Raw genomic sequence first — 24129 nt, forward strand, 5'->3', positions numbered from 1 at the left:
GAGGCTTTTGTGTGTGTGTGTGCATATATGTACACATGAATAAGTACCATAATATAAATAATTAAAAAGGTGAATGTAGTTTGCACTATGAGCATGAGCACCTAGAATAAAACACAATGCTGATAACTGCTTTTAAATAAAGTCACCAAGATTGCCTCTATATGATTTTTACCTTATTCAGCCCAGAAAGATATCTTCTCAATTGATAAACACAATGTACTTGACTGGAAACTTTCAATCCTCCTAAAGAACTACCTAAGAATATGCAAGGAGATTATTATTATTTAAATGAAAACAAGAGGCAAGTAGGAAAAACAATTTCAAAGGGAATTGGAATCAGTAAAATCTCAGAGAAAATTGTTGTCCAGACGTTAGGGTAAAGTATTCTAAAACCCTGAGGTAAGTTTCCAAAGATGCCTGCAATCATGCTGAGCAACTCTGTGGAGTCTGAAGGTGACTGAATCCAACCCGAAGGCCTTTTCTCAAAACTTTGGATGTAATTAATGGCCCTATTTTGCAGAGAAGTGGCAATTTCAGCTTTGAGGTTCTATGTGGTGGTTGTGCCACAATGTGGAATTTTAGAGTTAGTCTGGCTCATTCTGGAGCCAACCACTCCTTAAAGAATGAACTGACAAACCAGTACTTAGAAGACAGCTACATCTTTTGTCCCAACTGGGAGAAACAGGAGCTGCGGCTGCCTCTCTTGTAAGGACCATAGGAAAGACTCGCAGAAAAGACAAACACCTTGCTGTCAGAATCCACCTGTCCCACCTAGATGCAGTCATGACCTTGTTGCAACTGGACCTTGAATCCCTGGAGGATTGCAGAGCACAGAGCAGGGCTCAATGACTTAGGACACACTAATTCCTTTGAAACCATTTCACTTTGTGCAGCATTGAGATATGCTGTAAGACTGTCATCAGCAGAGTGTTTTTCATGCCTTAGTTTGCAGTTCCCTCAGGGGAAACCCAATACGATGACAATCACTGTCACTCTGAGCAGAAAGCCTGGCTCAGCATCATGGTCAGAGAAGGCCAAAACTCCCTCTCCTAGGGTCAGATCCCAGCCATGGCTCCTCTGCTCCTGGAGGCTAAAAGTTTACTGACAGAGAACGCAGGGTCAGGGAGGGAAAGGAGGGTTGCTAAGGGTGGGCCCCCAAGGATTCCAGATGGGATTTGTGGAGATACATCACATGCATCTCAATGAGCTTTGCAGTAAAATTCACTGCACAGAGGTTAATCTAGATGTCAACATCGTCTGACAGCACTGAAATTACTCCAGGGCAGGGCTTCTTCAGAAGTTTTAATATAACAGTCAATTCCATCCTGCCTACAGGAAATGAAAGTTTTTTGCTTTATGTGCCGAATCATTCAGTGCCAATTTTCTCACTGTTTGAAGTCCAAACTGTTTGTGGTTCTGGGAATCACCTTGTATTAAGACTTTTGTGGAATTTGAGATGCTGGATTGTCAGTCCCATGAAAGCAGGAGGATAGGAGCCAAAAGAAAAAGAGAAAAGAAGAAAAATGAAGAAAAAGTCTTCTTCACTGAGATTTACTTCTCCACTACGAATGGCAGAGATAAAATCACCTGGACCAGGTTTATTTATTCACTCCAGAGGTAGGCTCAGAGGCATCAGTTACATGCCAGGTAGCTATTAAATTAAGACAGAACACAGATAGATCTCCAGTGAGGAAAAAAATATTGAATGTGTCCTACCATTTAACACACTACAAAATTAGTCTTTAAAAATAATACGGAAAACTCCCATGTGCTCTTCTGAAATGAAAGAATAGTTCTCAGACTGGGACTTCAGTGTTTACACTTCTTGTTGAGTTTTAGGGATGTTGCATCCAAAAGAATGTCAGTGATCCAGCAATCCTATTACTGGGTATCTACCCAGAGGAAAAGAAGTCATTATACATGAGACACAGAGATACTTGCATGTGCTACAAACATGTGTTTATAGCAGCACAATCTGCAATTGCAAAAAGTGGAATCAATCCAAATGTCCATCAATCAATGAGTGGATAAAGAAACTGTGGTATACACACACACATATATATGATGGAATACTACTCAGCCATAAAAAGGAATGAATTAATGGCATTCAAAGTGACCTGGGTAAGATTGGAGACTACTATTCTAAGTGAAGTAATTCAGGAATGGAAAACCAAATATTGTATGTTCTCACTGATACATGGGAGTTAAGCTATGAGGATGCCAAGGCATAAGAATGACACAACGGACTTTGGGGACTTAGGGGGAAAGGGTGGGAAGGGAGTGAGGGATAAAAGACTAAAAATATGGTACAGTGTATACTGCTTGGGTGATGGGTGTGCCAAAATCTCCCAAATCACCACCAAAGAACTTACTCATGTAACCAAACACCACCTGTTCCCCAATGACCTATGGAAATAAAAATAAATAAATATATAAAAATAAGTCTTGAAAAATACAATAAAAGACTGTCAGAGTACACAGTAAATATTTGAGCTCTCAGTCTACCTTTGCTTTCAAGAAAGATGTCTAAATTTGTCATTGCCTAAAATGAGAAGAAACCAACTCCTTTCATAAGATACTAAACTGAAAAGCAAGACCTGAGTGCCTCGGTGTTTCTTAGAAGTAGATGTTCAACAGGCCTTTCCTCACCTCTGTTACCTTGATACATCTTCTATTAGAAACTTCCAGCTTTGTCAGCTAGAAGTATCTCCTGCAAGCTATGAATGTGGGTCATGACACTGAATAAAAGGCAATATTTGCCTGGGTGATTAGGAAAAATTAATACAACCTACTCTCCTGCCTCCCTGCGATGAAAGAAAGATAGCCTAGTTCACTGGTTCAAGACATTATCTCCTACTGCAAATGTCAAACTGGGTCTTGTTTTAAATTTGGAACTTAGAAGTAAACTAGAAAAAAAGGGAATCTGAGTTTCGTTTCTTTGATCAAGAATTCCAAGTACTTTGAAGGGACACCACTGCCCCCCAACTCCACCTCCAAAGGTCTCACAGAAAAGCATCTATTCTGGTACACTGAGACTTGAGCCAAAGACAGTTCTTGTTGCAAACTATAGATACTTTTATAGGCAAATAAGGAAAATATGCTTGAGGAGAATGTGCCAGCAGAGCCTCTGTCAGTAGCCAAGATTCAGCTCTTTAGGATAGGGCAGCCCATGCTCAGAGTGAAAGTTCTAATGCCCAATGCAGTGACACAAATATTCACCACACCTACTATGGTCAGCAGTGCCTTTCAGAAACAGCAATCAATGATCAACATCTCACATTCTCTCTGTCTCATCCCTCCTAGGGGGTGGTTTCCCCTGCAGTGCTGGTGGCTTCTATACCAACCCCCAAAAATGATGTGATAGAAATGGCTCCTGTGTGTTCATCTATCAGGCAACCAGGAAGAATGATTTTCAGATGCTCAGAATGTTAGTCAGCATAATTTAATTCAGAGAGCACCAAATGATCAAACTTTAAAAGATAACAGATTTCCCATCAGAATCTTCCTGAATGTTTCTGAGGCCACTTCATCTCCAGATTTCTTATCCGCAAGAATGACAAGGCTCAAAGAGAATCCCAAATTGGAATCAATTTGCTGACTTCAACAGGCCTCCTTTGAAGCCATTCCAATCAAATATATAGAAATAAGCACACAATGTACATATACATATACTTTCTTTAGCAAGACACTCCCAGTATTACTAAGCAACACCAAAACATTTTCCCAAGCCCATATTGATGTCTTAATAATGATGCATAAACTTGGAATTTTCCTTTAAAATCTGTTAAATATTGGCTGAAACAATGTATTCGGTATGAAAAAAGAAAGTGGAGTTTCAGGAACCAAAAACACAGTGACTTCAGCACCCAAGCCCTAAACCAAAGGTGCCATTTTTTTTTTTTTTTTTTCTCTAAGGCAAATGCCTTTGAGTCTTCTGGCATGTTGGTTCCCTACCAAAGCAGTCAATAGACATCTCAGGGGCCTTTGGGACAGCTCTCTGGACTGCTGGCAGGCGGGTTCATTCAACAAACATCCCTGTACATTTCTTTGCTCCAGATTCCGAGCAAAGCACTAAAAAGATCCTTAATCCCAAGACTGTCCATTGCAATCACTGTACTTTGGAGTCAAGGTAATACTGCTGCTGTTTGGTTTGGAAAAGGGGAGCAAAGAAAGTCATTAGTCATTCCTGAATAGGAAAGGACTTTGGTAAATAGTCTGCAACTTAAGACGCTGCCCTCTTTCAAACGTCCCAGCCTCATATAAGCATTAAAAGATAAAAATATTGTCGGTTTTGACCCAGAGTTGATTGCCAGTGGCCCGCATGAGAGATAGGCAGGCCTCTCTCCATATCTTGGAATAGTTTCTGCCAAGTGTTAGCATGTCGGTTTTGAACAGGGAAGGTTGACTAGCTGAGGAGAACAGCCTGGTGAAATGCAGGCAAGGGGCTAGGCCAGTAACCTCCTTTGAAGAGCATAAAAATGAAATCTCCAGCTTGTCTGCCTGGCTCCCTGTACAATATTCCTCAAATCTACCAGTCACCAGGCCTTCTTTCATTGTGTCCTATAATCAATCCTTTGCCATTGGTAACTTTTCTTTGTCTCCTTCCTTATCTTTAACTCTACCTTTTATTTTTAAAAAGCAAGTATATTTTAAAAAGGTGGGACAAGAACATAGCTTTAAAAAAATGAAAAGGACTCTAAAAATATCTATGCAAACCTCTTAAATGTCTCAGATGAGAAATTAGCTGATTTGGCCAAGGCCACATAGGTAACTAATAGCAAAATCAGAAATTTTGCTGGTCTTTTCACCCTGCCACTTTTCTACTTAACTTCCAATGCATCCTGTACTCTCCCGGCATGGCTGACTCACTTCCACTTCTGAGTTGAGTCTCGCACAGTCCCAGAAACTGGCTGACAGCTCTCCTGTTAGTGTTGGTTTCTGTAGTATTTAGCACCAAAATGACTTGCACTAGTGTATTCCACAAAGTAAGCATCACTAGAGAAGAACATTCATGTTCATCCTGAACCCAGAAGGACCAAAGATCCTTTGCCTCAAGTGGGAAGCCTCTGTCTAGGAGTAATTTGTGCATGATCTGCTAAATGGAGGAAGCACCACCTCCTTTTTATTGTTTGTTGACTAGAGGAGGCTTAATGATGCCCAAGGTCACCTCAGAGTTCAGGGATATTATTAGAGGGCAGCGTTAGGCTCACATCCAAAACAAAGAAGAACTGGGAGGTCCCGTGGCCACGACACCCTACTCCAAGGTGCATATCCAACAGCAGGTCACTCTCACTCGGTCCAGGAGAGGATCTGGTGAGGTCGGCATGGCAGAGAGACCAGACTGGGTGCCCTGGAGCATTCACCAAAACACACCAAAGAGCTCACTTCAAAGCTAAGCTCTCAGAGGCAATGTGACACGGTTTTCTAAAATATGGACTTTGGTATGGGAAGATGAAGGTGAAATGAACTGGAGTGGCCATATTGCCCAATCGGATGTCATTTCACAACACATTTCATCACTTTAGGCTCTTAATAAATAAATAAATAAATAGACTGTCGACAGTGCTTTTCTGGTATGTAGGAATGCCAGGATGGGAAGCAGAACAAACGCTCCCCTCCTGACTTACAGTCGTCTCAGACACTTCAGACTGTGAATTTTGAGACAAGGGGCAAAGAAGGAGAGGAGTGTCTTATTGGAACTCAGCCTTGCCCAGGCCCAGTGAGCCCTCAGCAGCAACTGCCTCCTACCTATGCAAGGCTGTCCTGCCATTTCAGAGTAGTGCTGAGAAAAATGGCACAGTGACACAACGTTGTTAGAATCTAAGAACTCAGAGCTAGAAGGGGCTAGAGATTAGCAGATGTACCCCTTATTCTGCAGATGGGGAAACTAACACACAGTGGACTAAGCCTTATCAGTCCTGTCCCAATATAGGAGGGACAGGTGTGTCCCAGTACATGTCACACTCCCTAGAGCCATAGAGTACCCCTGCAATTTCCATGGCCCTATTTTCTGCCTTCTTTGCTCTCCAAAATAAATCTTTTTTTTTAATCTGCCAAGGTTGATAAATCAAAGCAGACTCTGTATAGAGAGGACAGCCAGAGCTGAAGGAAGGCAGGTCCTCCCTCTTTACACTTCCCTGATCTGCCCCTCTCTCTCTTGCACTCTTCCACAGCCAGCTGCTTACAATGGACATGGCAAGAACATGACCAAGATCAACGCGAAAGCCCGTGGGCCTAAGGTGTCAGCAATCTGACAACTGTGGTCTCCTTCAGTGCTTCTTGTTCCCCAAGGAATCACCTTCTTTCATTAGGCCATGACGAATCGGTACCTGAAGATAAAACTATAGCATGGTCCTTATTCCCAGTTTTCCATCCATCTCCAACCCAGTTCTTCTCCTGCTTCTTCCCAGCCCAGCAGTGACTATGAGTTTTGAAACACACAGCCAAGAAGACAGAAGCCACACAGTGTTTGTTCAGGGGAGTATATGGGAGAAGGGAAGCAACAGGAGCATTGGCACCTCACTTCTAACCAGAAGACACTTTTCCCTCAGGTCCCTCCAGACCATGCCCTCCCTGAACACCTGTTCTTAGCTACCCAGATCAAAGCCAGACTGTGCAGTTTCATCCAGCACTCACAGCCCCAGCATAGTCGTCCTCTAGGTGGAAAGACAAGAGAAGTAACTGTCATAGGACAGTAAAGGGTTTTCTTGAGGTGGTCAATCCAAACAGCTTTCCCCCAAAGTCCACAGGGGCTAGGATCACAGCACAGTGAGAAAACCCACACCAAACTCCCATCTCACCTCCCTATCCTCCCCGTCCAGCTACCCAGCTTCCTGGATCCCAAATCCCAACCATGGCTACAATCTGAGCACAGCTCTTTACTATTCAAATAAAAATATTTGTGGGTCTACAAAAAGAAGCAAAACCACAAACACACAATTCAGTCCTAAACCCCACATAGGGAGGCCCACGTTTCAGCTGACTTCAGCTAACCAGGATGTCCAGGCTGCTGGCAGTCTTTTCAGCTGGCAGAGAAAAGGGTAGGCCAGAGGCCCCCAGGAGGTGAGTTCCAGTTTGGCAAAGGTCAGTCCATTAGGTAGCTCTGTGCTTGGGGCAAGGTGGAGGGGCCCAATGGCCTGGGAGGAGTACATCCTCTCCTCCCCAGCAGAGGAGCTCTGTGGGGCCAGGCTGTTGGCTTCCATGTTTCATGTGACAGGGAGTCCCAGAGGTCGGCCCCACTGTGGTCTGTGGCAGCAGCCAGGAAGGCAGTGATTCCCCAGTGCGGAGGCAGAAGGAGCTGGCCCCAGCCCAGATGTTTCCTCCCTTCTCTTCGGTCAGGGCTCAGGCCTTGTTAAGATGCCAAGCCTGCAGCACTGGACCCTCATTGGACATCTCCCAGAGAAGCCTCAGTCCTTCCCCATACCCCAGCCCACAAAAGTGATTTCTCGGCCCCTGTGTTTTCACAACAGCTCGAAGGCAGATGCATCAATCCTCCCAGGGGGCTGGAAACGTGAGGAGAATGCCAAAGGGCCTGGCGCAGGTGCCAAGTAGATCCTCCCCTGCTGGCTCTCACCCACTCCACTGCTTGATTTCCTGAAACACTCACTGCTCCAGCTTCTCACTAGACCTGGCTCCCTTCCCTGGCAGTGGGGTTTACCTGGGACTCCGTAGAGACCCAGGAAGCGGGGTGTAGGATCTAGGGAAGCAGGATGAGAAACTGAGATGACCAGGGGGCATTCGTTATAATGACCTACAAGCAATCACATCTCTTGCTATTGTAACCCTAAAGACAGCTGTGTCTACATTCAAAGATAACATGGGGGACCTATTTCTTAACCTCCTAAGCTTCCCAGGGGCCTGAAAGTGGGAGGGGAGGCCAAGGAATCTTTGCAATGATGGAAAAGACAGGTGGCAGTGTCTTGGCAGGGTTCAGGTTTCAGTTATTTTTTCTTCTGTGGTTCTTTTAGTCCAGAAAGTCCAGTTCTTTAAGTTCTGAGAATAGAAAGACACATCCTTTGAAACTCCAGCAAGAAGCTTACACCCAGGATGCCTGCGGTCAGCTCTTGTCATGGTTTTGTGTTGTGGGGTTGTCTGTTCTGTGTTTACCCATAGGTGCCATCGTCGATTCCCAAAAGCATCAAGATTACACTTTTTAGAATGGACAAATTAGAACATTGGCCTGAAGTGGAGGAAATGGGGAAGAAGTGGAGGCAAGGGCGCTGCTCCGGCATCATTTCTTTGCTGAGCGCAGCCATGCGGTCCCGGCATGTGCCTGTGGTGAGCTTCCGTGGTAATAGGCACACACAGCAGCAACTGAGCACCATCTTAGCTCCTCCCGTCCCAAAGCTCCCATCCCAAAGATTGTCTCTCTGCTTGGTCCAGGTCTTCTGCTCCTAAAAGCCGTAGCATTAGAAGCATGGGCCACAGCTTAAGTCAAAGGGAATTTTCCTTTGTATTATTAATATTTTAGAGTTTCTGAGTCGTTAAAGTCTTGTGGTTATCTGTATCAGCAGCTTCTCTGTGTACTAGAGAAGATATCTCTCTGTAGATATAGATTGATAGATAGTTAGATATATAAATATATATATATATATATATATATATATATATGTATGTGTGTGTGTATATATATATATATATGCCAAACTGCCTTACAGGGTTTCTTTTTTCTTTCTTTTTTTTCCTTTTTTCAGTGTTGTATGTGTAGCAGGCACTTGAGTTTATATGAAGATGTTTGCTTCAGTCAAGGATGGAAGGAGTTGTGAGGTGGAAGGGAGATGTGAGGCAGGGAGAGAGGAGGCAACAGAGTATGAAGTCATGACCACCAGCCACCACTAGCCAAGAATGTCCAGGTAGATTGGGGTGGCCTTCCCCAAAGCATGGAGGATTTTGTAGATCTCCTTGATGTTCAGCCGCTGCTGTGGTTCCCTCTGCCAGCACCCCAGCATGACATCATACACCTCTTTGGGGCAGACTCGGGGCCGCTCTAAAACACGACCTTGGGTAATGCACTCAATGACCTGAAAGAGTGAGGAGAACAAGGAAGTTACACCCAAAGCCCAGCCTTGGTCCTGTGGCTCAGACTCAGCAAAAAGCAACAACTTCCCTGATTAGTTTCAATGCAGAGCCAAGGCTCTCACAAGCACAAGCTAAAGGTTAGGCTGCAGACAGCACTGGTATACTTGTCTGTCTGGTGCATGGTGCAGTGAGCAGCACTGGCTGGTGGAGCCCTCTGCTGCCCTTCATACTCCACTTCTTGGGCCAGGCCCGCATTGACCATTGACTCCCCATACTCTCTTCTCTTTTACCTCACTTTTCTTCTCTAGTCCTGAATCTCATCTGGATGACTGAGCTGCATTTATTTTTCACTTGATAATGGACATGGGCTTCTGACCTGTCCCTCCCTCTCTCGTGAGCCTGCCTCACTTTGAAATCCCCCCTGAAGGAGCTCTGCACCCTCTGGCACTTGCATGCCTGTCTCCTTTTATCTCTCATTCCTGGCAGGTTCCCAGTTGCAGACTCTGAGCACGTCACCACACTTGCCTCTGAGTCATTACATAGGACCATTTTGCAGCAAGACCCATCCTTCCCTGCCGTTTGCACTAAACCATGTTTCCAGTTTCTCTTAAAGTCCTTAACAATAGGACTAACTGCTTGATTCACCACTGCCTTCTAGGTGGCCAGTTCAAGTCCATTAACCTCAGTATCTCAGCATGCCCATCTGTAAGATGGAATCAAATGTTTGCCTTAACCACCCCCAGGAGTATTGTAAGGATGAAATGAGACCACGAAAAGGGACTGTATGGTCCAACATGCTGAACGAGTGGCCATAAGGAGGAGTAGGAAGAAAACAAGTAATGCGTGGCTGGCCAACCCCAGCAGGCCACTTGAGAACCAAGTGTATAATTTGCAACGCATTTCCAATTCCTCAAAGACACTTCTTTACCGACAACGAATATGTGCATTTTCAAGGCCTCATTGTCTAGTTTTTAGGTTGGTTTTCACTTATCCCTAACTCTATCACTGCATAACTTTGGTCAAGTCACTGACCCTGAACTTCAATTTATGCATTTAAAGATTGGTCGTAATGATGAAAATACACAGAATAATCTCTAGCTCAACAGCTGAACAAATATTATTTCCCTTCTCTGCCCCCATTAGTCTGTATGTAATTAGGCAAGAGCACTGTCTTTTTTCTCCTTTGCATGTCCCTACGCTGCACAACAGTGCCTTGCCTCCAGTATTGTCTCATGTCACGCTGACTTTGGGAGGGCTGGTCAAACCATTACTGTGTCGGCATCTGCCTGGTTCTATTCACCCTGGAGTTAGTGATGCCCCTCGGCTCATTTCTTTACCAGCCTGAGAAGTCTCTAGTTGCTCATATTTCCCATTCGTATTAGAGCCCCATTTCCACTCTCCATTACCTTCACCTCCAGGGAAAGAGATTCAGCTCAAACTACAGTAGCAGCTGCTAATGCCAAGATCAAAGGCACCAGGGAGTGTCTTTTCTAATGTTGGACTATCCAGGTTTGTTGATTTCCATGGAGAAACTGATGATCAATGACTATCAGTATGTGGCTGCTAGTCCACAGCAGCCACATACTGGCTGGAGTGGGGGAAGTGGCTGAGGGCAGAGTGGCTGAGGGCAGTGGGTGGAGTGGGGTAAGTGGCTGAGGGCAGAAAGCCTGCCTTTAAGGCCAATACCTCTGTGAGTCTTAGAAGAAACTGCAAACACTCCATTAGCTACTATGAGCCAACTCAAGAACAGAGGCTGAGTCTTCTGTTAAGACCAGCAGCAACCTCAGCCCAGAACCTCTGTTTACTAGGGCCACCAAACTACACAGAGACAGTGTTCGGGTGCATGCATGGGGTGTGTGTGTGTGTGTGTGTGTTTGTGTGTGTGTGTGTGTGTGTGTGTGTGTTTCTAACCCCTCCTCCCCTGGGAAAACAGTAGCAATTTTTTAAAACACCATAACAAGTGGGTTCTAGTATATATACTTTCATTATTTTAAAAGATTGTTAAAATACTTTGTTCTACTTTGGGAAATGTGGTCAGGCCCCATTGAGCTTGTGAATCATGAGATAGTACACATTTTAAAAAATAATTTCTTTTCAGTCTTTGAAATTCACTTAATTAAGTGGCCAAGATATAGGAGAGCAAAGACGAACATAGCTTCCAAGAAGAAAGACACTCTCTTGAATATTCAAATAAGATTTCAATACTAAAAGTTTCCTGTGTTTACATTTTCCCAGCAAACAGAACCATAAAAAGAATTACAATGTTTCATAGGTTGGCTGGGATGAAAGACTGAGCTAGTTACTGCCTACGAACTGCACTGAACTCCCTGGGGCAACACGGCATGGCCCATGCATCACTGAGAATCATCTTGATGGGCTTTGGAGGCAGAGGAGTCCTAGGATCACACCCCAGGCTTTGTCCCTGCCTTGGAGGCTCTTACCTGTGAGACCCTAGCCAGCCCATTTCAGCACCTCAAGCAGACCCCCATCCTTTAACCTGAATCTCAACAGGTGTTTTTCCAAAAATTACTGAATTAATAGAGCTAACATGCTTAGAAAAGTGCCTGCCACTAAATGTCAGCTACTATTAATTTGTGTTTACTAGCATTTTGTATTATTGCAAGTTACAATTATAAAAAATATAATGTGTATTTATTACTATGTTTAATAGTAAACATATTAATAAACATAGTAAAAAACATAGTAATAAAATAAACCTGGTTTATTTTATTCCTAGATGTTCACACATGGCTCTATCAGTTATAAAACTGGCCTTCCCAAATTGACCATCTGGTACATCCCTGGGCTTGGCATACCTAAAACCTTTGTGCACCCATATTATGTGGGCATACTAAGTAGTGAGTGTTTCCACAAGATGGCACAACTGAAAAACTCATAGCTGTTCTATGTTTTCATTTTTTGTCATAGTGAAACATTTGTGATTTTTCCGGGTAGCAGATTTAAGAGAGTCATGACTTGAGTCTCAATTTAGACATCTGATTTCATGCTCTTTTGACAATTATACCACATTTCCTACAGTTTCATTTTTTTTTTTTCCTACTAAGAAGCTCTCTGCTCCCACTAATGCCTACATTTCCTCTGCTGGCTCTAAATCCCACCTAATGTCTTGTTCAGTAGGTGCAAGTCCTGATCTGAGAGAGCTCTTTTCAACCCTCCCGCAATCAAGATTCCTATGCACCCCCTTTTTACCTCTGTGTTTGAGAGTTGGAACCATGGCTGCTTTCCATAGGTGAAGATCTCCCAGAGGATCACCCCGAAGCTCCACACATCGCTCTCTGTAGTGAACTTCCGGTACATGATGCTTTCAGGGGGCATCCAGCGAATGGGGAGCATGGTATGTCCTCCCACCTAAAAGGGGTTGAGATAGAGGCACACAGAGTGACCAGATGGTCAGAATGAGTGTCATCTGTAGCATTCTTCACACATAGACACACTTTTAATGCATCCTATTCTAAGATAGCCACAGCTTTATGCAACTTCTATCAGAGGTGTGTGAAGATGCTGACTTTGGAGACCTATGATAAAGGAGACAACTAGACTAGCAACTAGAGATAACACCTGAGGGAAGGTAGGTTCCTTGGCACTCAGCATGAAGAAAGATCACAAGGTAATCTGAAATGAGAGAGAAGATTTCAGAATCCAGCACTACAGAAAAACCTAACCTTAAGAGCAAGTCCAGCAAGAAGTCGGCAGAATGACTAAGCCAGTCACCAAGGATCAGTATCTGCAAACATCAGATTAGATTCTTTGCTGCAGTGGCACAGTATATTCTGTGTGCATCTGATCTGAGAACTTTAGCTTCTAATTGACAATCTTGAATCTCTCACCACAATTTAGAACTTGGTGTTTCAAGGGAAGGAGACAGAGACATTCCAAAAGCATGGAAGACCACATGCTAATAAGATAGGAGGTGGACAGAAAGAGAATTCACCACAGTTCTTAGTAAGATCTCGAAGGACAGTAAGGAGAGTCTTTAAAAATAGCCTAAGGAGGATATCAACCACCTGTGAATCTGCCAAACTGAAAGCCAAGGGGAAGAAGAAGTGACTGACAAGGACAAACACCCAGGGTACCCTTTCCTGAGAAAAACATTAGGGAACTCCTCACTGCCCAGCAGGTTAGATATGTTAGCGTAAGTGGGAGAAAATTCACAGCATGTGTGAAAACTCAGAAACTAACTGTATCATTAGTAAATAGATTCTTGGGAATTGAAACTTTTGCCTAATACATGGCATTCGTTGTTAAAAAACTACTTAATACTGAAAAAAGAGTTGTCTACGTATGTCCTGATGAATTACTACTTAAAGTTCTTATTTCCTTCTTCTTTTTTTTTTTGAGACAGAGTTTCGCTCTGTCACCCAGCTGGAGTGCAGTGGCGCCATCTCGGCTCACTGCAACCTTCATCTCCTGTGTTCACGCCATTCTCCTGCCTCAGCCTCCCTAGTAGCTGGGTCTACAGGCATCTGCCACCACGTCCAGATAATATTTTTTTTTTTTTTTTGTATTTTTAGTAGAGACGGGGGTTTCACTATGTTAGCCAGGATGGTCTCAATCTCCTGACCTCGTGATCCGACTGCCTCGGCCTCCCAAAGCATTGGGATTACAAGCGTGAGCCACCGCGCCTGGCCTAAAATTCTTATTTCTATGGTGGGTCAGTTAGAGAAATAATAATGATGAATAATTAAAAATGAATAACTTGGGAGATGGGCAATCTTGTTTCCAAAAAGGGAAATCATGTTTGCCTTAACCACTTGAAGAATTTTAGGAGATAAATGATAATACAACTTTGCAGAACAGTTCTTTTCTTTCCATTTTTCTTTTCTTTTTTTGTTTTTGTTTTTGTTTTTGTTTTGAGATGGAGTTTCACTCCTGTTGCCCAGGTTGGAGTGCAATGGCGCGATCTCCGCTCACTGCAACCTCTGCTTCCTGGGTTCAAGCGATTCCCCTGCCTTAGCCTCCTGAGTAGCTGGGATTGTAGGCAAGAAACATCATACCTGGCTAATTTTTGTATTTTTAGTAGAGACAGGGTTTCACCATGTTGGTCAGGCTGGTCTCGAACTCCTGACCACAAGTTATATACCCACCTTGGCCTCCCAAAGTGCTGGGATGACAGGCGTGAGCCACTGTGCCTAGCAAAAGTTATTTTCAACCTGGGACTTTCTAATCAGGGTAGCTTTGTATCCAGTGTAAAGACAACTGAAGATACTTCTTTCAGACAAGCAAAGACTCAGAAAGTTTACCACTTACACCCTTTCAGAAAATAAAGGAGTCAAGTTAATTGAATACATATTCTAGAAAAACAGAAAAAAATAACCCAAGCTATACAATGATTGTAACATAACAAAAATTGCAGAGCATATAAGCCACAAAAATGCAATTTAAATCTGAATAAAGGTTGTTAATTTGGTAGTAAAAGTAATACAATTACTAATAAAGAGCTTCCTGTAAAATAGAGACATAAATTAAATAATAATACTAATGATGCCATTAGTACTACCACTGATACGACTAACATGCTTATCTGGAATGAAACTTTCCAATAATTTCTATCATAAATGCATAGAAGTGTAGATATAGAAATCATTAAAAGCCTGATAAAGGCTGTGTGTTATAGAGAGGAAAAAAGAAGCTTACGGTGATTAATTGTTGAGATTAACATTTTAAATTTAAATATGCTTACTAAAATTTTAAAGCAGCTTCTAGAATAGAAATAGTACATACAGCTTTCAAACCATTTATTTAATAAAGCCAAAATCTTTAGCTAATACCAAAAAGACTACAGAAAGGGGGAGTAGGATAATGATGACTACAAAGCACAAAATGAAAATGAAGCTTACAAAACACCACTAGAGACAATAAGTACAAATGAGTTATACTACCTCTTAAATGAGAGAGAAATTTAGGTTAAAAAAAATCAAGTTGCATGTTATTTAAAATAGACGTGTCTAAAACAAAATAGCAGAAAACATTTAAAATGGAAGAGTGCTAAAAATACAACTATACATAAAAGAAAACTATAATTGCTACATATATGCATATATGTGCATATACATGTGTATATATATGCATATACAGATATATATATAGCCAATTACATTTCTTTTATCGTGATTTACACATTGTTGTTTCATATATATGTGAAAAAAAGGATTCAAAATGTCAAAAATTAAAGTGAGTAATATATCATATTATATTTAAAGCTGGTAAAATTCACCATTATGATGATGAAGTTTATGCTCCAATTAACATAGCAACACTATATAATAATTTATAAAAATATATAGAAATAAGACATATATGTGTGTGTGTATATATATATAAAGAGTAAAAACAAATTATAAATAAAAGAAAACTGACAAAGCTATCATTATAATAGAAAACTAAAATGCTTCACAAATTGAAAGATCAAGAAGACAACATAAATGAAGATCTACTTTAAAAATACAAATAATGAATTTCAATAAGTAGATATGAGTGTTGTGATTGTGTGCATCTTTCAGCTTCCTTAAAAATTTGCACATTATTTTCAATTACCTAAAAAACATTTATAAAAACCAATCACATATTAAATCTCAAAGGAAATCTGGAATTGTAAGATAAAAAATAACTATGAAGTAAAAATAAGAAAAATTTTCTGTATCAAATATAATAAAACAGAAGTTAACAAGAAAAAAATAATTTTTTAGAAGTTGTCTTTGGTCAATTAAATTATTTGGTAAAGAAAAAATTGAAAATAAAATGTAAAAGTATTTATTGTAACAGTAACTAAAGTCCCATTTCTTGAAATCTATGAAATACAACTAAAGTAATTTTTGAAAAAAAAAATACATCATTTAAGCATTTACTTTTAAAATAGTGAAAATGTAATTAAATTAAATAAGGATTCAGAAAAAAAAAAAAAAAAAAGGCAGTAAAGACCCACTAAACAAAACCAAGGAAAGTAAGAAGAAATAAACAATAAAATAAAATAAATAAATACTGATTAGTCTGTGTAAAACAAACAAAGCAAAGCAACCAGCCAAAAGGAAAATAAAAATCAAAATTGATCTACACAATCAATTGTTCTCTCAAAAGTTACATAAGCTTTTGACAAGATTAATAAGGGATGTAGAGGAGACAAATGTAAAATGTTAAGAATATTATAGCCATAAATTTGAAAGTATGCATGCATTAATTGGTTTACTAAAAAATATTAATTTTTAAAAAGTTAAGATAAATAGAAAAGTTGAATACAAAAACCATAATTGTAGTAAAAAAAAAAAACTATATATTAAAAATGTAGAAGGTTCAGATGGTTTTCTGGGTGAGTTCTATTAAAGTTTTCTGTCTTATTTATACTTTTTCATAGCAAAAGAAGATAGAAACTTTCCTAAACCATTCTATGTGGTTTAAACATCCCTGAAGACAAAATCAGTCAAATTTAACATACAGCCTTACATACACATTTACATAATAAATAACAACACACATAGTTATCTATATGTGTGTAAAACTATCTGTTATGAATATACTCTCCAAATATGAATAAAATATTACATCAAATCAGCAATATATTACAAAAATTCCATATTACAGCTCAATAAGGTTTACCCTAGAAATGTAAGAATGTCTCAACCTTAGGAAACCTACTGTTAAATTTACCAAATTAAAAGATAAAAGGAGAAAAACCATCTTTTCAAAAATGCCAAAAATTCCCAACATCTTTTTCTGATTAAAAGTCTAATTCACAGAAGGTAACTTCCTTTATGGAATATGCTAAAGATCATATTTACTGACAAAACTTGAGGAAAATATAAGGTATCTTCTATCACGAATTTTATGTGACATTTTTCAAAAGGTCCCAACCAATGCAATAAAGCAAGAATTTTTTAAATGGGATAGAAATATTGAAAAAAAAGTCAAACTGCTATTGTCTGAATATGATATGACTATTCAAGACAATAAACTAAAAAGCAGTTAGAACCATTATCTGAAGAGAAACACACAAAAATCAAACTATTCTCACATGCCAGTGGCAATGACTTCAAAATACGATGGAAAATAAGATTGTACAATAACAACAAAAGTGTTTAAAGCACCTTGGCATAAACCTCAGCAGAAAATGCCCAAGGTTATTTAAATAAAAGCATTGAAAAACATAAAAGAAGATCTGAGTAAATGAGAAGTTGTATCATTTCCTTGAATAGGAAGACTCAATGTTATACATCTTTCATTTCTCCTTTAGATTAATCTAAAAATTTAACACAATATATATGAAAACCGAAATGAAATGGTATATGGAAATTGACAAGATGAATCCAAAATTCATCTAAAGTAGTAATTATTTGATAAAAACTAAGATATACTTGAAATAGAACAATAAGGGAGAGTTACTCTATCAGATAGCAAAGCATTTTATCAAACTATGTAATGAACACATTGCATTTTGGCACAGGATAGACAAAATTATTAATGGAACAAACTAGAGAGTCCAGAGGCAGACCCATGTATAAATATTGGAATTTAATATATGAAACAATGGGTTAGTAATTAAAGTATTGGGACAATGAACTATTCATTTAAAAAAAAATACACTTAGATACCTACCTCACACCATATACAAAAATCATTTCCAGATGGATTAAAGAGCTAAACATAAAAAACAAAACAATAATAATATTAGAAGAAAACTTAGAAAAGTATTCTATACCCTCAGAAAAGGAAGGCCTTCCTAAATAAGATACATGTTCAAGAAGCCATCAAGAATAAGATTTAGAGATACAACTTACAAAAATTAAATGATTTTGCATGGCAAAAGACAACATAAGCATAGCTAAAAGACAAATGACCAAAAAAGTACAATATATGTAACAGACAAAGAATTAAAATCCATATAATACAAAGTGCTCCTTCAAATTAGTTAGGAAAAGCAACCCAACAGAAAAATGAATACAGGATAAGAACAGATGATCCACAAAAGGACTAGAAATGGCCACAAACATGTGAAAAGATGTCAATTAAAACAACAGAAACACACATTTCTGAATGTCAATTGGGAAAGATTGAAAAAAATTGATGCTATCTTGTGTTTGAGAGGGGTGAGGAAAGAGTTATTCTCAAAAGCCACTGGTGAGAAATGTTTCTGCTTTTTCTGAGGTCAGCTTGGTAGAATCTGTCGACATTAAAGGTGCAAGTGACTTTGAACCTAGGAATTTCACCTCTAGGAGTCTTAGAAAGATATTCACTCATGTAAGCAAAACTGTTTAGTTTAAGGTGTTTATTTCATTCATTCTAAAGGCAAATATTTGTTCATTGTTAAAGTTATACACAGCAGTTAAAAAGAATATAGTAGAGCTATGTGTACTGATATGTAAATATATCTAAGATATATTAAGTGACAACACAAGGCATTGAAAAATATATTTTAGTACTCTTATTCATGTAAAAATGTATACGTGGATACAGATGCAAATATATAGTGATACCATGTAACCTTGAAAATGCATAGAAAAAATGTCCAGAAAATCAACAAACCAGTGGCTTCCTCTATAGTGTATGAGTAATGACCAAAGAGAAAAACCCATTTTTTGCTATATCTATACACACACACACACACACACACACACACATAAACACACACACATATATACATATTTCTATGCTGTTTGAAATTTTGTGATAATCATGTATCACATTTGAAAATTTAAAAACAGTAAAAAAAAGTGTGAATATAAGGAAACCAGTGAACCTAATTTAAGTTCTATTTAATATATTAAAAAATTAATATTTTTAAAAGAAAAATTATGTTTGTGATAGAATATCATAGACTGGTTTATTGCACTTGGTTTGTTGATTTAAAAAAATAGAAGTCAGGAATATAGGAACATTTCTCTTGGTGAAAAATTTTCAATAATGGAGTCTTACAAATTGATGCTGGTGTGTGTCTCATTACATAATTTTAAACACAATCCAGAAGAGGTATTCCAGATTGAAAACTCCAATTTTACAGACAGAAATTCAAGTGTCCTGGGTGTAAACTGTGATGCGCTTAAGTATCCGAGCAAAAAAATGTCAGAAGGATATTAATTGGTCACAGAGGCTCCCCTGAGAAGAATCTTCAAAATTCTCACCAAGCAGCACAGCCAATGTGGATGAAGTTTATACAGCATTCTCCCAGGAGTGGACTAGTAATAAAATATTTCAAGAAGCCTGTGATACAACAAAGAGCATGACGTTGGAAGTCAGAAGCCCTGGGTTCTAAATGTCACTTTTGACAAGCACTTAACACCCTGTGCACGTCAGTTTCCTTATCTTCAAAATAAGACTGAAGCAACAACTGGCCTAAAATGAGATTATGTATGTAAAAACCCATTGAGTATCGTTAAGTGCAAAAGTGTATACACAAAGTACAGTAACTGTTCATTGTGTGTGTCTTTACATGCTACTGTGCAGCATAACAAACTTAATTTCCTCAAATTTCCTTATTTCCCATAAAAATCCATGCTGATTTTCCTCCAAGCTGACCAATATCATTCTTTGGAGAGACCCTGTCTGGGAAAGGTAGTGGTCAACGCCTTCCCTGGTAGAAAATTATTGACAAACATATTCCATGGTAAAACTTAGCCAGACATAAACTAGCCAGAAACAGTAATATGAGAAATAAGAGTAGTGCTAATTAATTAATAATGAGTGCTGGCCACTGCATGTTACATACATCCCTTATTTAAGCTCTCTCCATTCCTGTGTGATAGAAGCCTCTATCACCCCCGTATCACAGATGAAGATAAGGTACCTTGCCCAAGCACTACATAAGAAATATTAGCTACTGACCCAAGCTCTCAATGAGAAAATTAAGTACTTTAAGACTGAACCCTGAAAAAAGAGATGTAAGTAATAATGCACAGGAAATATTCCAAGGAATGATTCTAGAAATAAAAATAAGTACTTGGAGGGAAACAGATCTTTGGATTGCACTGGGGACGCGCCCATGGCTACCTTGGTACCTTCCACCAATCATTGCCTTTCCCTGCCATATCATATACACTTACAAAGAGGATGGGAGTTTGAAAAATCTTGGAGGCTGAAAGTGCTCATGGGGAATGAGCACTAATTAAAGAATGCAATCCTGGTTGCATTATTAAGACTGTTTCTCAGAAAAATGATCACTCCCGGTATACTAGAGATCAAGCTGGAGCAGAATGAGAATGTCACCATCTCCATAAAATTTCTTTTATACCCAGAGACCAGATGGGTTCTGAATGATTCTGGATTTTGTATAGAGAGACCAGAGATGCCTGATCAACTCAGGCTTTAGGATATCCATGTCAAGGTCAACTACAAACCAAGAACTTACAGGAGAGGGTCAAGTGCCTATTCCAAAATCTGGCCAGGCCAAGGAAGTTCAGTCTCTGTGAACTCTGAACCTTCCTTGTAAGCAGCTTCCTGGTGATTCCCATAGTCGCTCGGCAGGGGGTGCCCTTGACCCCTTTCCTACCAATATTTTGTTAAATGCTTTTACTAATTTGCTTCACACCTTAGCAGGGCTGCCAGATTAAATACAGGATGCCCAGTTAAATTTGACTTTCAGTTAAACAACACTTTAAAAAATTATAATTATGTCCCAGATATTGCATGGAACATACTTGTACTAAAAATATGTTTTTTTTTTCTCTCTAAAATTCAAATTTAACAAGGTGTCCTGTATTTTTATTTCCTAAGTCTGGCAACTCTAGATTTCAGACCTGGTGAGGAAGTTGACATTATGCTCCAGAATATCTTCCTTTTATCTTCTATGCTTTCTGCACATGTTCAGGCTCTGTCTCACTCCCTTTGCCTCTGCCTCATCCTAAAGAAGACTGCTGAGTTAGGGATACAATGCACAGAAAAACTTTCTTCTCTATCCTCCTGTGCTCTTCTCAGCCGTCTCTCCTTGTTTCTCCTTAGCATCCTCCAGTGGGGTGAATGTGGCAGAGAAGGGACATGGCAACCAGGATTTTCCCCTATAAACACAGCCCTGCTACCTTCTAGCTACGGATCCTTGGGCAAGCCATTTTTCCTACTCAAGCCTGTTTTCTAGGGTGAAAATGGAAGGGATAACTATAATCACCTCCCAGGGCTGTTTGCCTGATCATAAGCACCTGCTGGCATGCTTGTTAAAAATATACATTCCTCGGCTTTACTGCAAACCCAGTGAATTAGACCAGAGGTCAACAAATTATAGCTTGTCACTTGTTATTGGAAACAGAGTTTTACTGGCATAAAACCATGCTCATTAGTTCATTAGTTCCTTTTTTTTTTTTTTTTTTTTTTGAGACAGAGTCTCACTCTTGTTGCCCAGGCTGGAGTGCAGTGGCAGGATCTCAGCTCACTGCAACCTCCACCTCCCGGCTTCAAGCAATTCTCCTCCCTCTGCCTCCCGAGTTTCTGATTACAGACACATGGCACCATGCCTGACTCATTAGTTTCCATATTGTCTGTGATTGCTTCCATAATACATGGGCTGAGTTGAATAGTTACAGAAGAAATCACCTTAAAGTTGCAACAGGGGCCACCTGCAAAGCCGAAAATATTTACTATGTGATCTTTTACAGAGTTGGGTGGCCTCTGACTTAGATTCAAAGGGTAGGAGAACCAGAAACATATGGTTTTGTTGTAGCATTATCAAAATACTAATAACACCTTAACACCAAATACCATTCAGTGTCAAAAGTTCCCAAATGTTTTCAAGTGATTTCTGAAAGTTAGATCCAGAAAAGATCCACACATCACATCCAGTAATGTCTCCTAGGGTCTGTTAATCTATAGGATTCCCCTACCTTCTGCCCCAACTTTCCATTGATTGATTGATTGATTGATTGATTGATTGTTGAAGATCCCAGGTCACTTGTCCCACAAAATTCTCACAGTCTGTTTATTTCACTGTATCCCCATGGGTCATTTCACCTGTTCTTCTACCTACTGCATTTCCTATAATCAGGAACACTTGATGATACCTGACTAGGTATCCAGAGCCCGGATTAGTTCTGGGTTCATAAATGGTGCTGTTTGCTTCTTTCTGTAACACAACATGAGACAAACTTCTTTGTGCTGTTAAGACTGATCACTGGGTTCAATCTGATTATTATAAAGTTCCCTTTCACCTAGCAATTTTAGCAGCCACTGATGATCATTGTCCAGGTCCATTATTTCATTAGTGGCTGCAAAAGGGTGACATTATAATTATGGTATTCCTTCTGCATATATTAGCTGGAAATCTTTTATAAATAAAAAGTTCCTTTCATCAGCTATTTGGCTACACTGGAAACAGTTTATACAGGACAGGTAAGATAAATTCGTTCTCTTTATTTACTAGTTATTAGAATAATGAATTCATCCCATAGTATCCTCCAGAGGTGACCAATAAGAGGATTGTTTTGGTTTGTTTTGGTTTTGAAACACATTACCAATGCTTGTTCTTTAAACGTGCACACACACACACACACACACACACACACTTGAAGTGTTTCATTCTATCGTAGTTAGCAGTTATTAATTCTGATGCTTGGTGTTTCATCTTTGGGAAATGAAAGCCTATGCCTGTGTCTTCTCACATAACGCCAATAAACAGTCTTCATAGCATCCCTGCTTTCTGACATAAAATAATACTCTAGGCTCATCTTTTACATTTTCTACTCCAGCCTTTGAATCAGTCATATCTCCAGGGATTCCTGGATCATTTTGGAGGGCAATGGAATTTAAAGACCACAACATGGATCATTGGAGTGCTCATCTCTACTGGGGTGGTTATTATTTCTAGGTCTTTGTTGTAAAAATAGCTAGGAAAAAAATTCTTAAGAGAAAAAAAACATCATGACTTCGTATTGGTTTTTTTCAAATCAAATTTAGAATTACAGAGCTTTTACTTCCTTACTTTTATATTTGTGTTTTTTCTCATGCAGAAAATCTTGGTCCGTATTAACACTCATAATATTATCTACTTTATCCTAATTTGTATAAATAATATACAGTATATCAGAGAGAGTTTCAAAATAACAGTTCAATATTATTACTAATAATATAATTACTGAAAACAACCTTCAACCTACAATCTTTGCAGCTCTTTCTGTCCTTAGAATCTACCTACTAGGGGCACATAGAAAACATAGCCATGTTTTAAAGTCATTTGTAGTAACTCCTTTTTGTGTGGTGAAGCCACCACTGTAATATACAATTAGGCTTATTTGTTTCATTTTTGCCTTTAACTTTTAGGACTTGCTTTGTTTTTTATTTTCCATTTGATTTAATGGTGCTTTATAATGATGTAAAAACTGAGACACTGTTTCAAAGTCAAAACCACAAAACAAGGTACATTCAAGCAAAATTTTGTGCCACCTCTGCTCATTCTCCTCATCCTGTTCTCTTCCTTCTACAGATAATCATTTTTGTTTGGTTTTAGTTTATCTTTCTATCATTTCTTACATAAGCAAATATGGATTTACATTCACTTCTTCACTATCTTAGATAAAATGTAACATATCATATCTGTTCTATACTTGGCTTTTTTCACTGAAGTTCACTCATTCTTTTTACAGCTGTAGAGGATTCCACTGTGCTATTCCAAGATGCCACAGTTTCTTCCATCAACCTCCTATTAATAGGCCCTTTAATTGTTTCCAGTTTTTTGTTATTGTCCATGAGGAAGTGCACTTTTTACTAGACCTCAGATTACCCCTACACACCCTGAAGAGCAAGAGCCACTGTCCCATGGGATGAGGTCTAGAATTCCCATGCCATGTAATAGGCAGAGATACAGTACAGTGTTCACACAAGTGGTTTCAAATCAGAATATGCAGAACATGAAGTCTTTCCAGCATGTACTCAGGCAAGGATAGTTTTGAGGGATTTTGCAGATGCACAGCTCTCACATGGATTTTTTCTAAAATTAAATGCAGAGCCCCTGTGATCCATCAATCCCTTGTCCACTTGCCCCCACCCCCAACACACACACACACACACACACCCCTCTCCAAAAGGAAAAACAAACTTCTCACCCACTCTAAATCTCAGGACTGAAATGCTACAGAGTACAATGGAAGGAACTGTATAAAATACTGGTACAGGTGTTGAAAATGA

At 39.4% G+C, this 24129-nt stretch overlaps 1 protein-coding gene across 6 annotated transcripts in view; it reads right to left on the reverse strand.

Moving 5' to 3' along the window:
• Window positions 1-8623: 8623 nt before the first annotated feature.
• Window positions 8624-24129, reverse strand: part of NTRK3 (neurotrophic receptor tyrosine kinase 3) — a 390942-nt gene continuing 375436 nt past the window's right edge. For 3 of the 6 annotated variants that reach the window (XM_026448338.1, XM_026448336.1, XM_026448337.1), the window contains 3 exons: window positions 17626-17667; window positions 12229-12387; window positions 8624-9020 (listed from right to left, as the gene is read on the reverse strand). In XM_026448338.1, the coding sequence (XP_026304123.1) occupies window positions 8835-9020; window positions 12229-12387; window positions 17626-17667 (387 nt within the window). In that variant the 3' untranslated portion in view covers window positions 8624-8834. The remainder of the gene's footprint in view (window positions 9021-12228; window positions 12388-17625; window positions 17668-24129) is intronic. The other 3 variants (XM_026448340.1, XM_026448342.1, XM_026448341.1) reach the window with 1 other exon arrangement.

The sequence above is a fragment of the Piliocolobus tephrosceles genome, chromosome 6 (genome assembly GCF_002776525.5).
Source record: "Piliocolobus tephrosceles isolate RC106 chromosome 6, ASM277652v3, whole genome shotgun sequence".
Taxonomy (NCBI): domain Eukaryota; kingdom Metazoa; phylum Chordata; class Mammalia; order Primates; family Cercopithecidae; genus Piliocolobus; species Piliocolobus tephrosceles.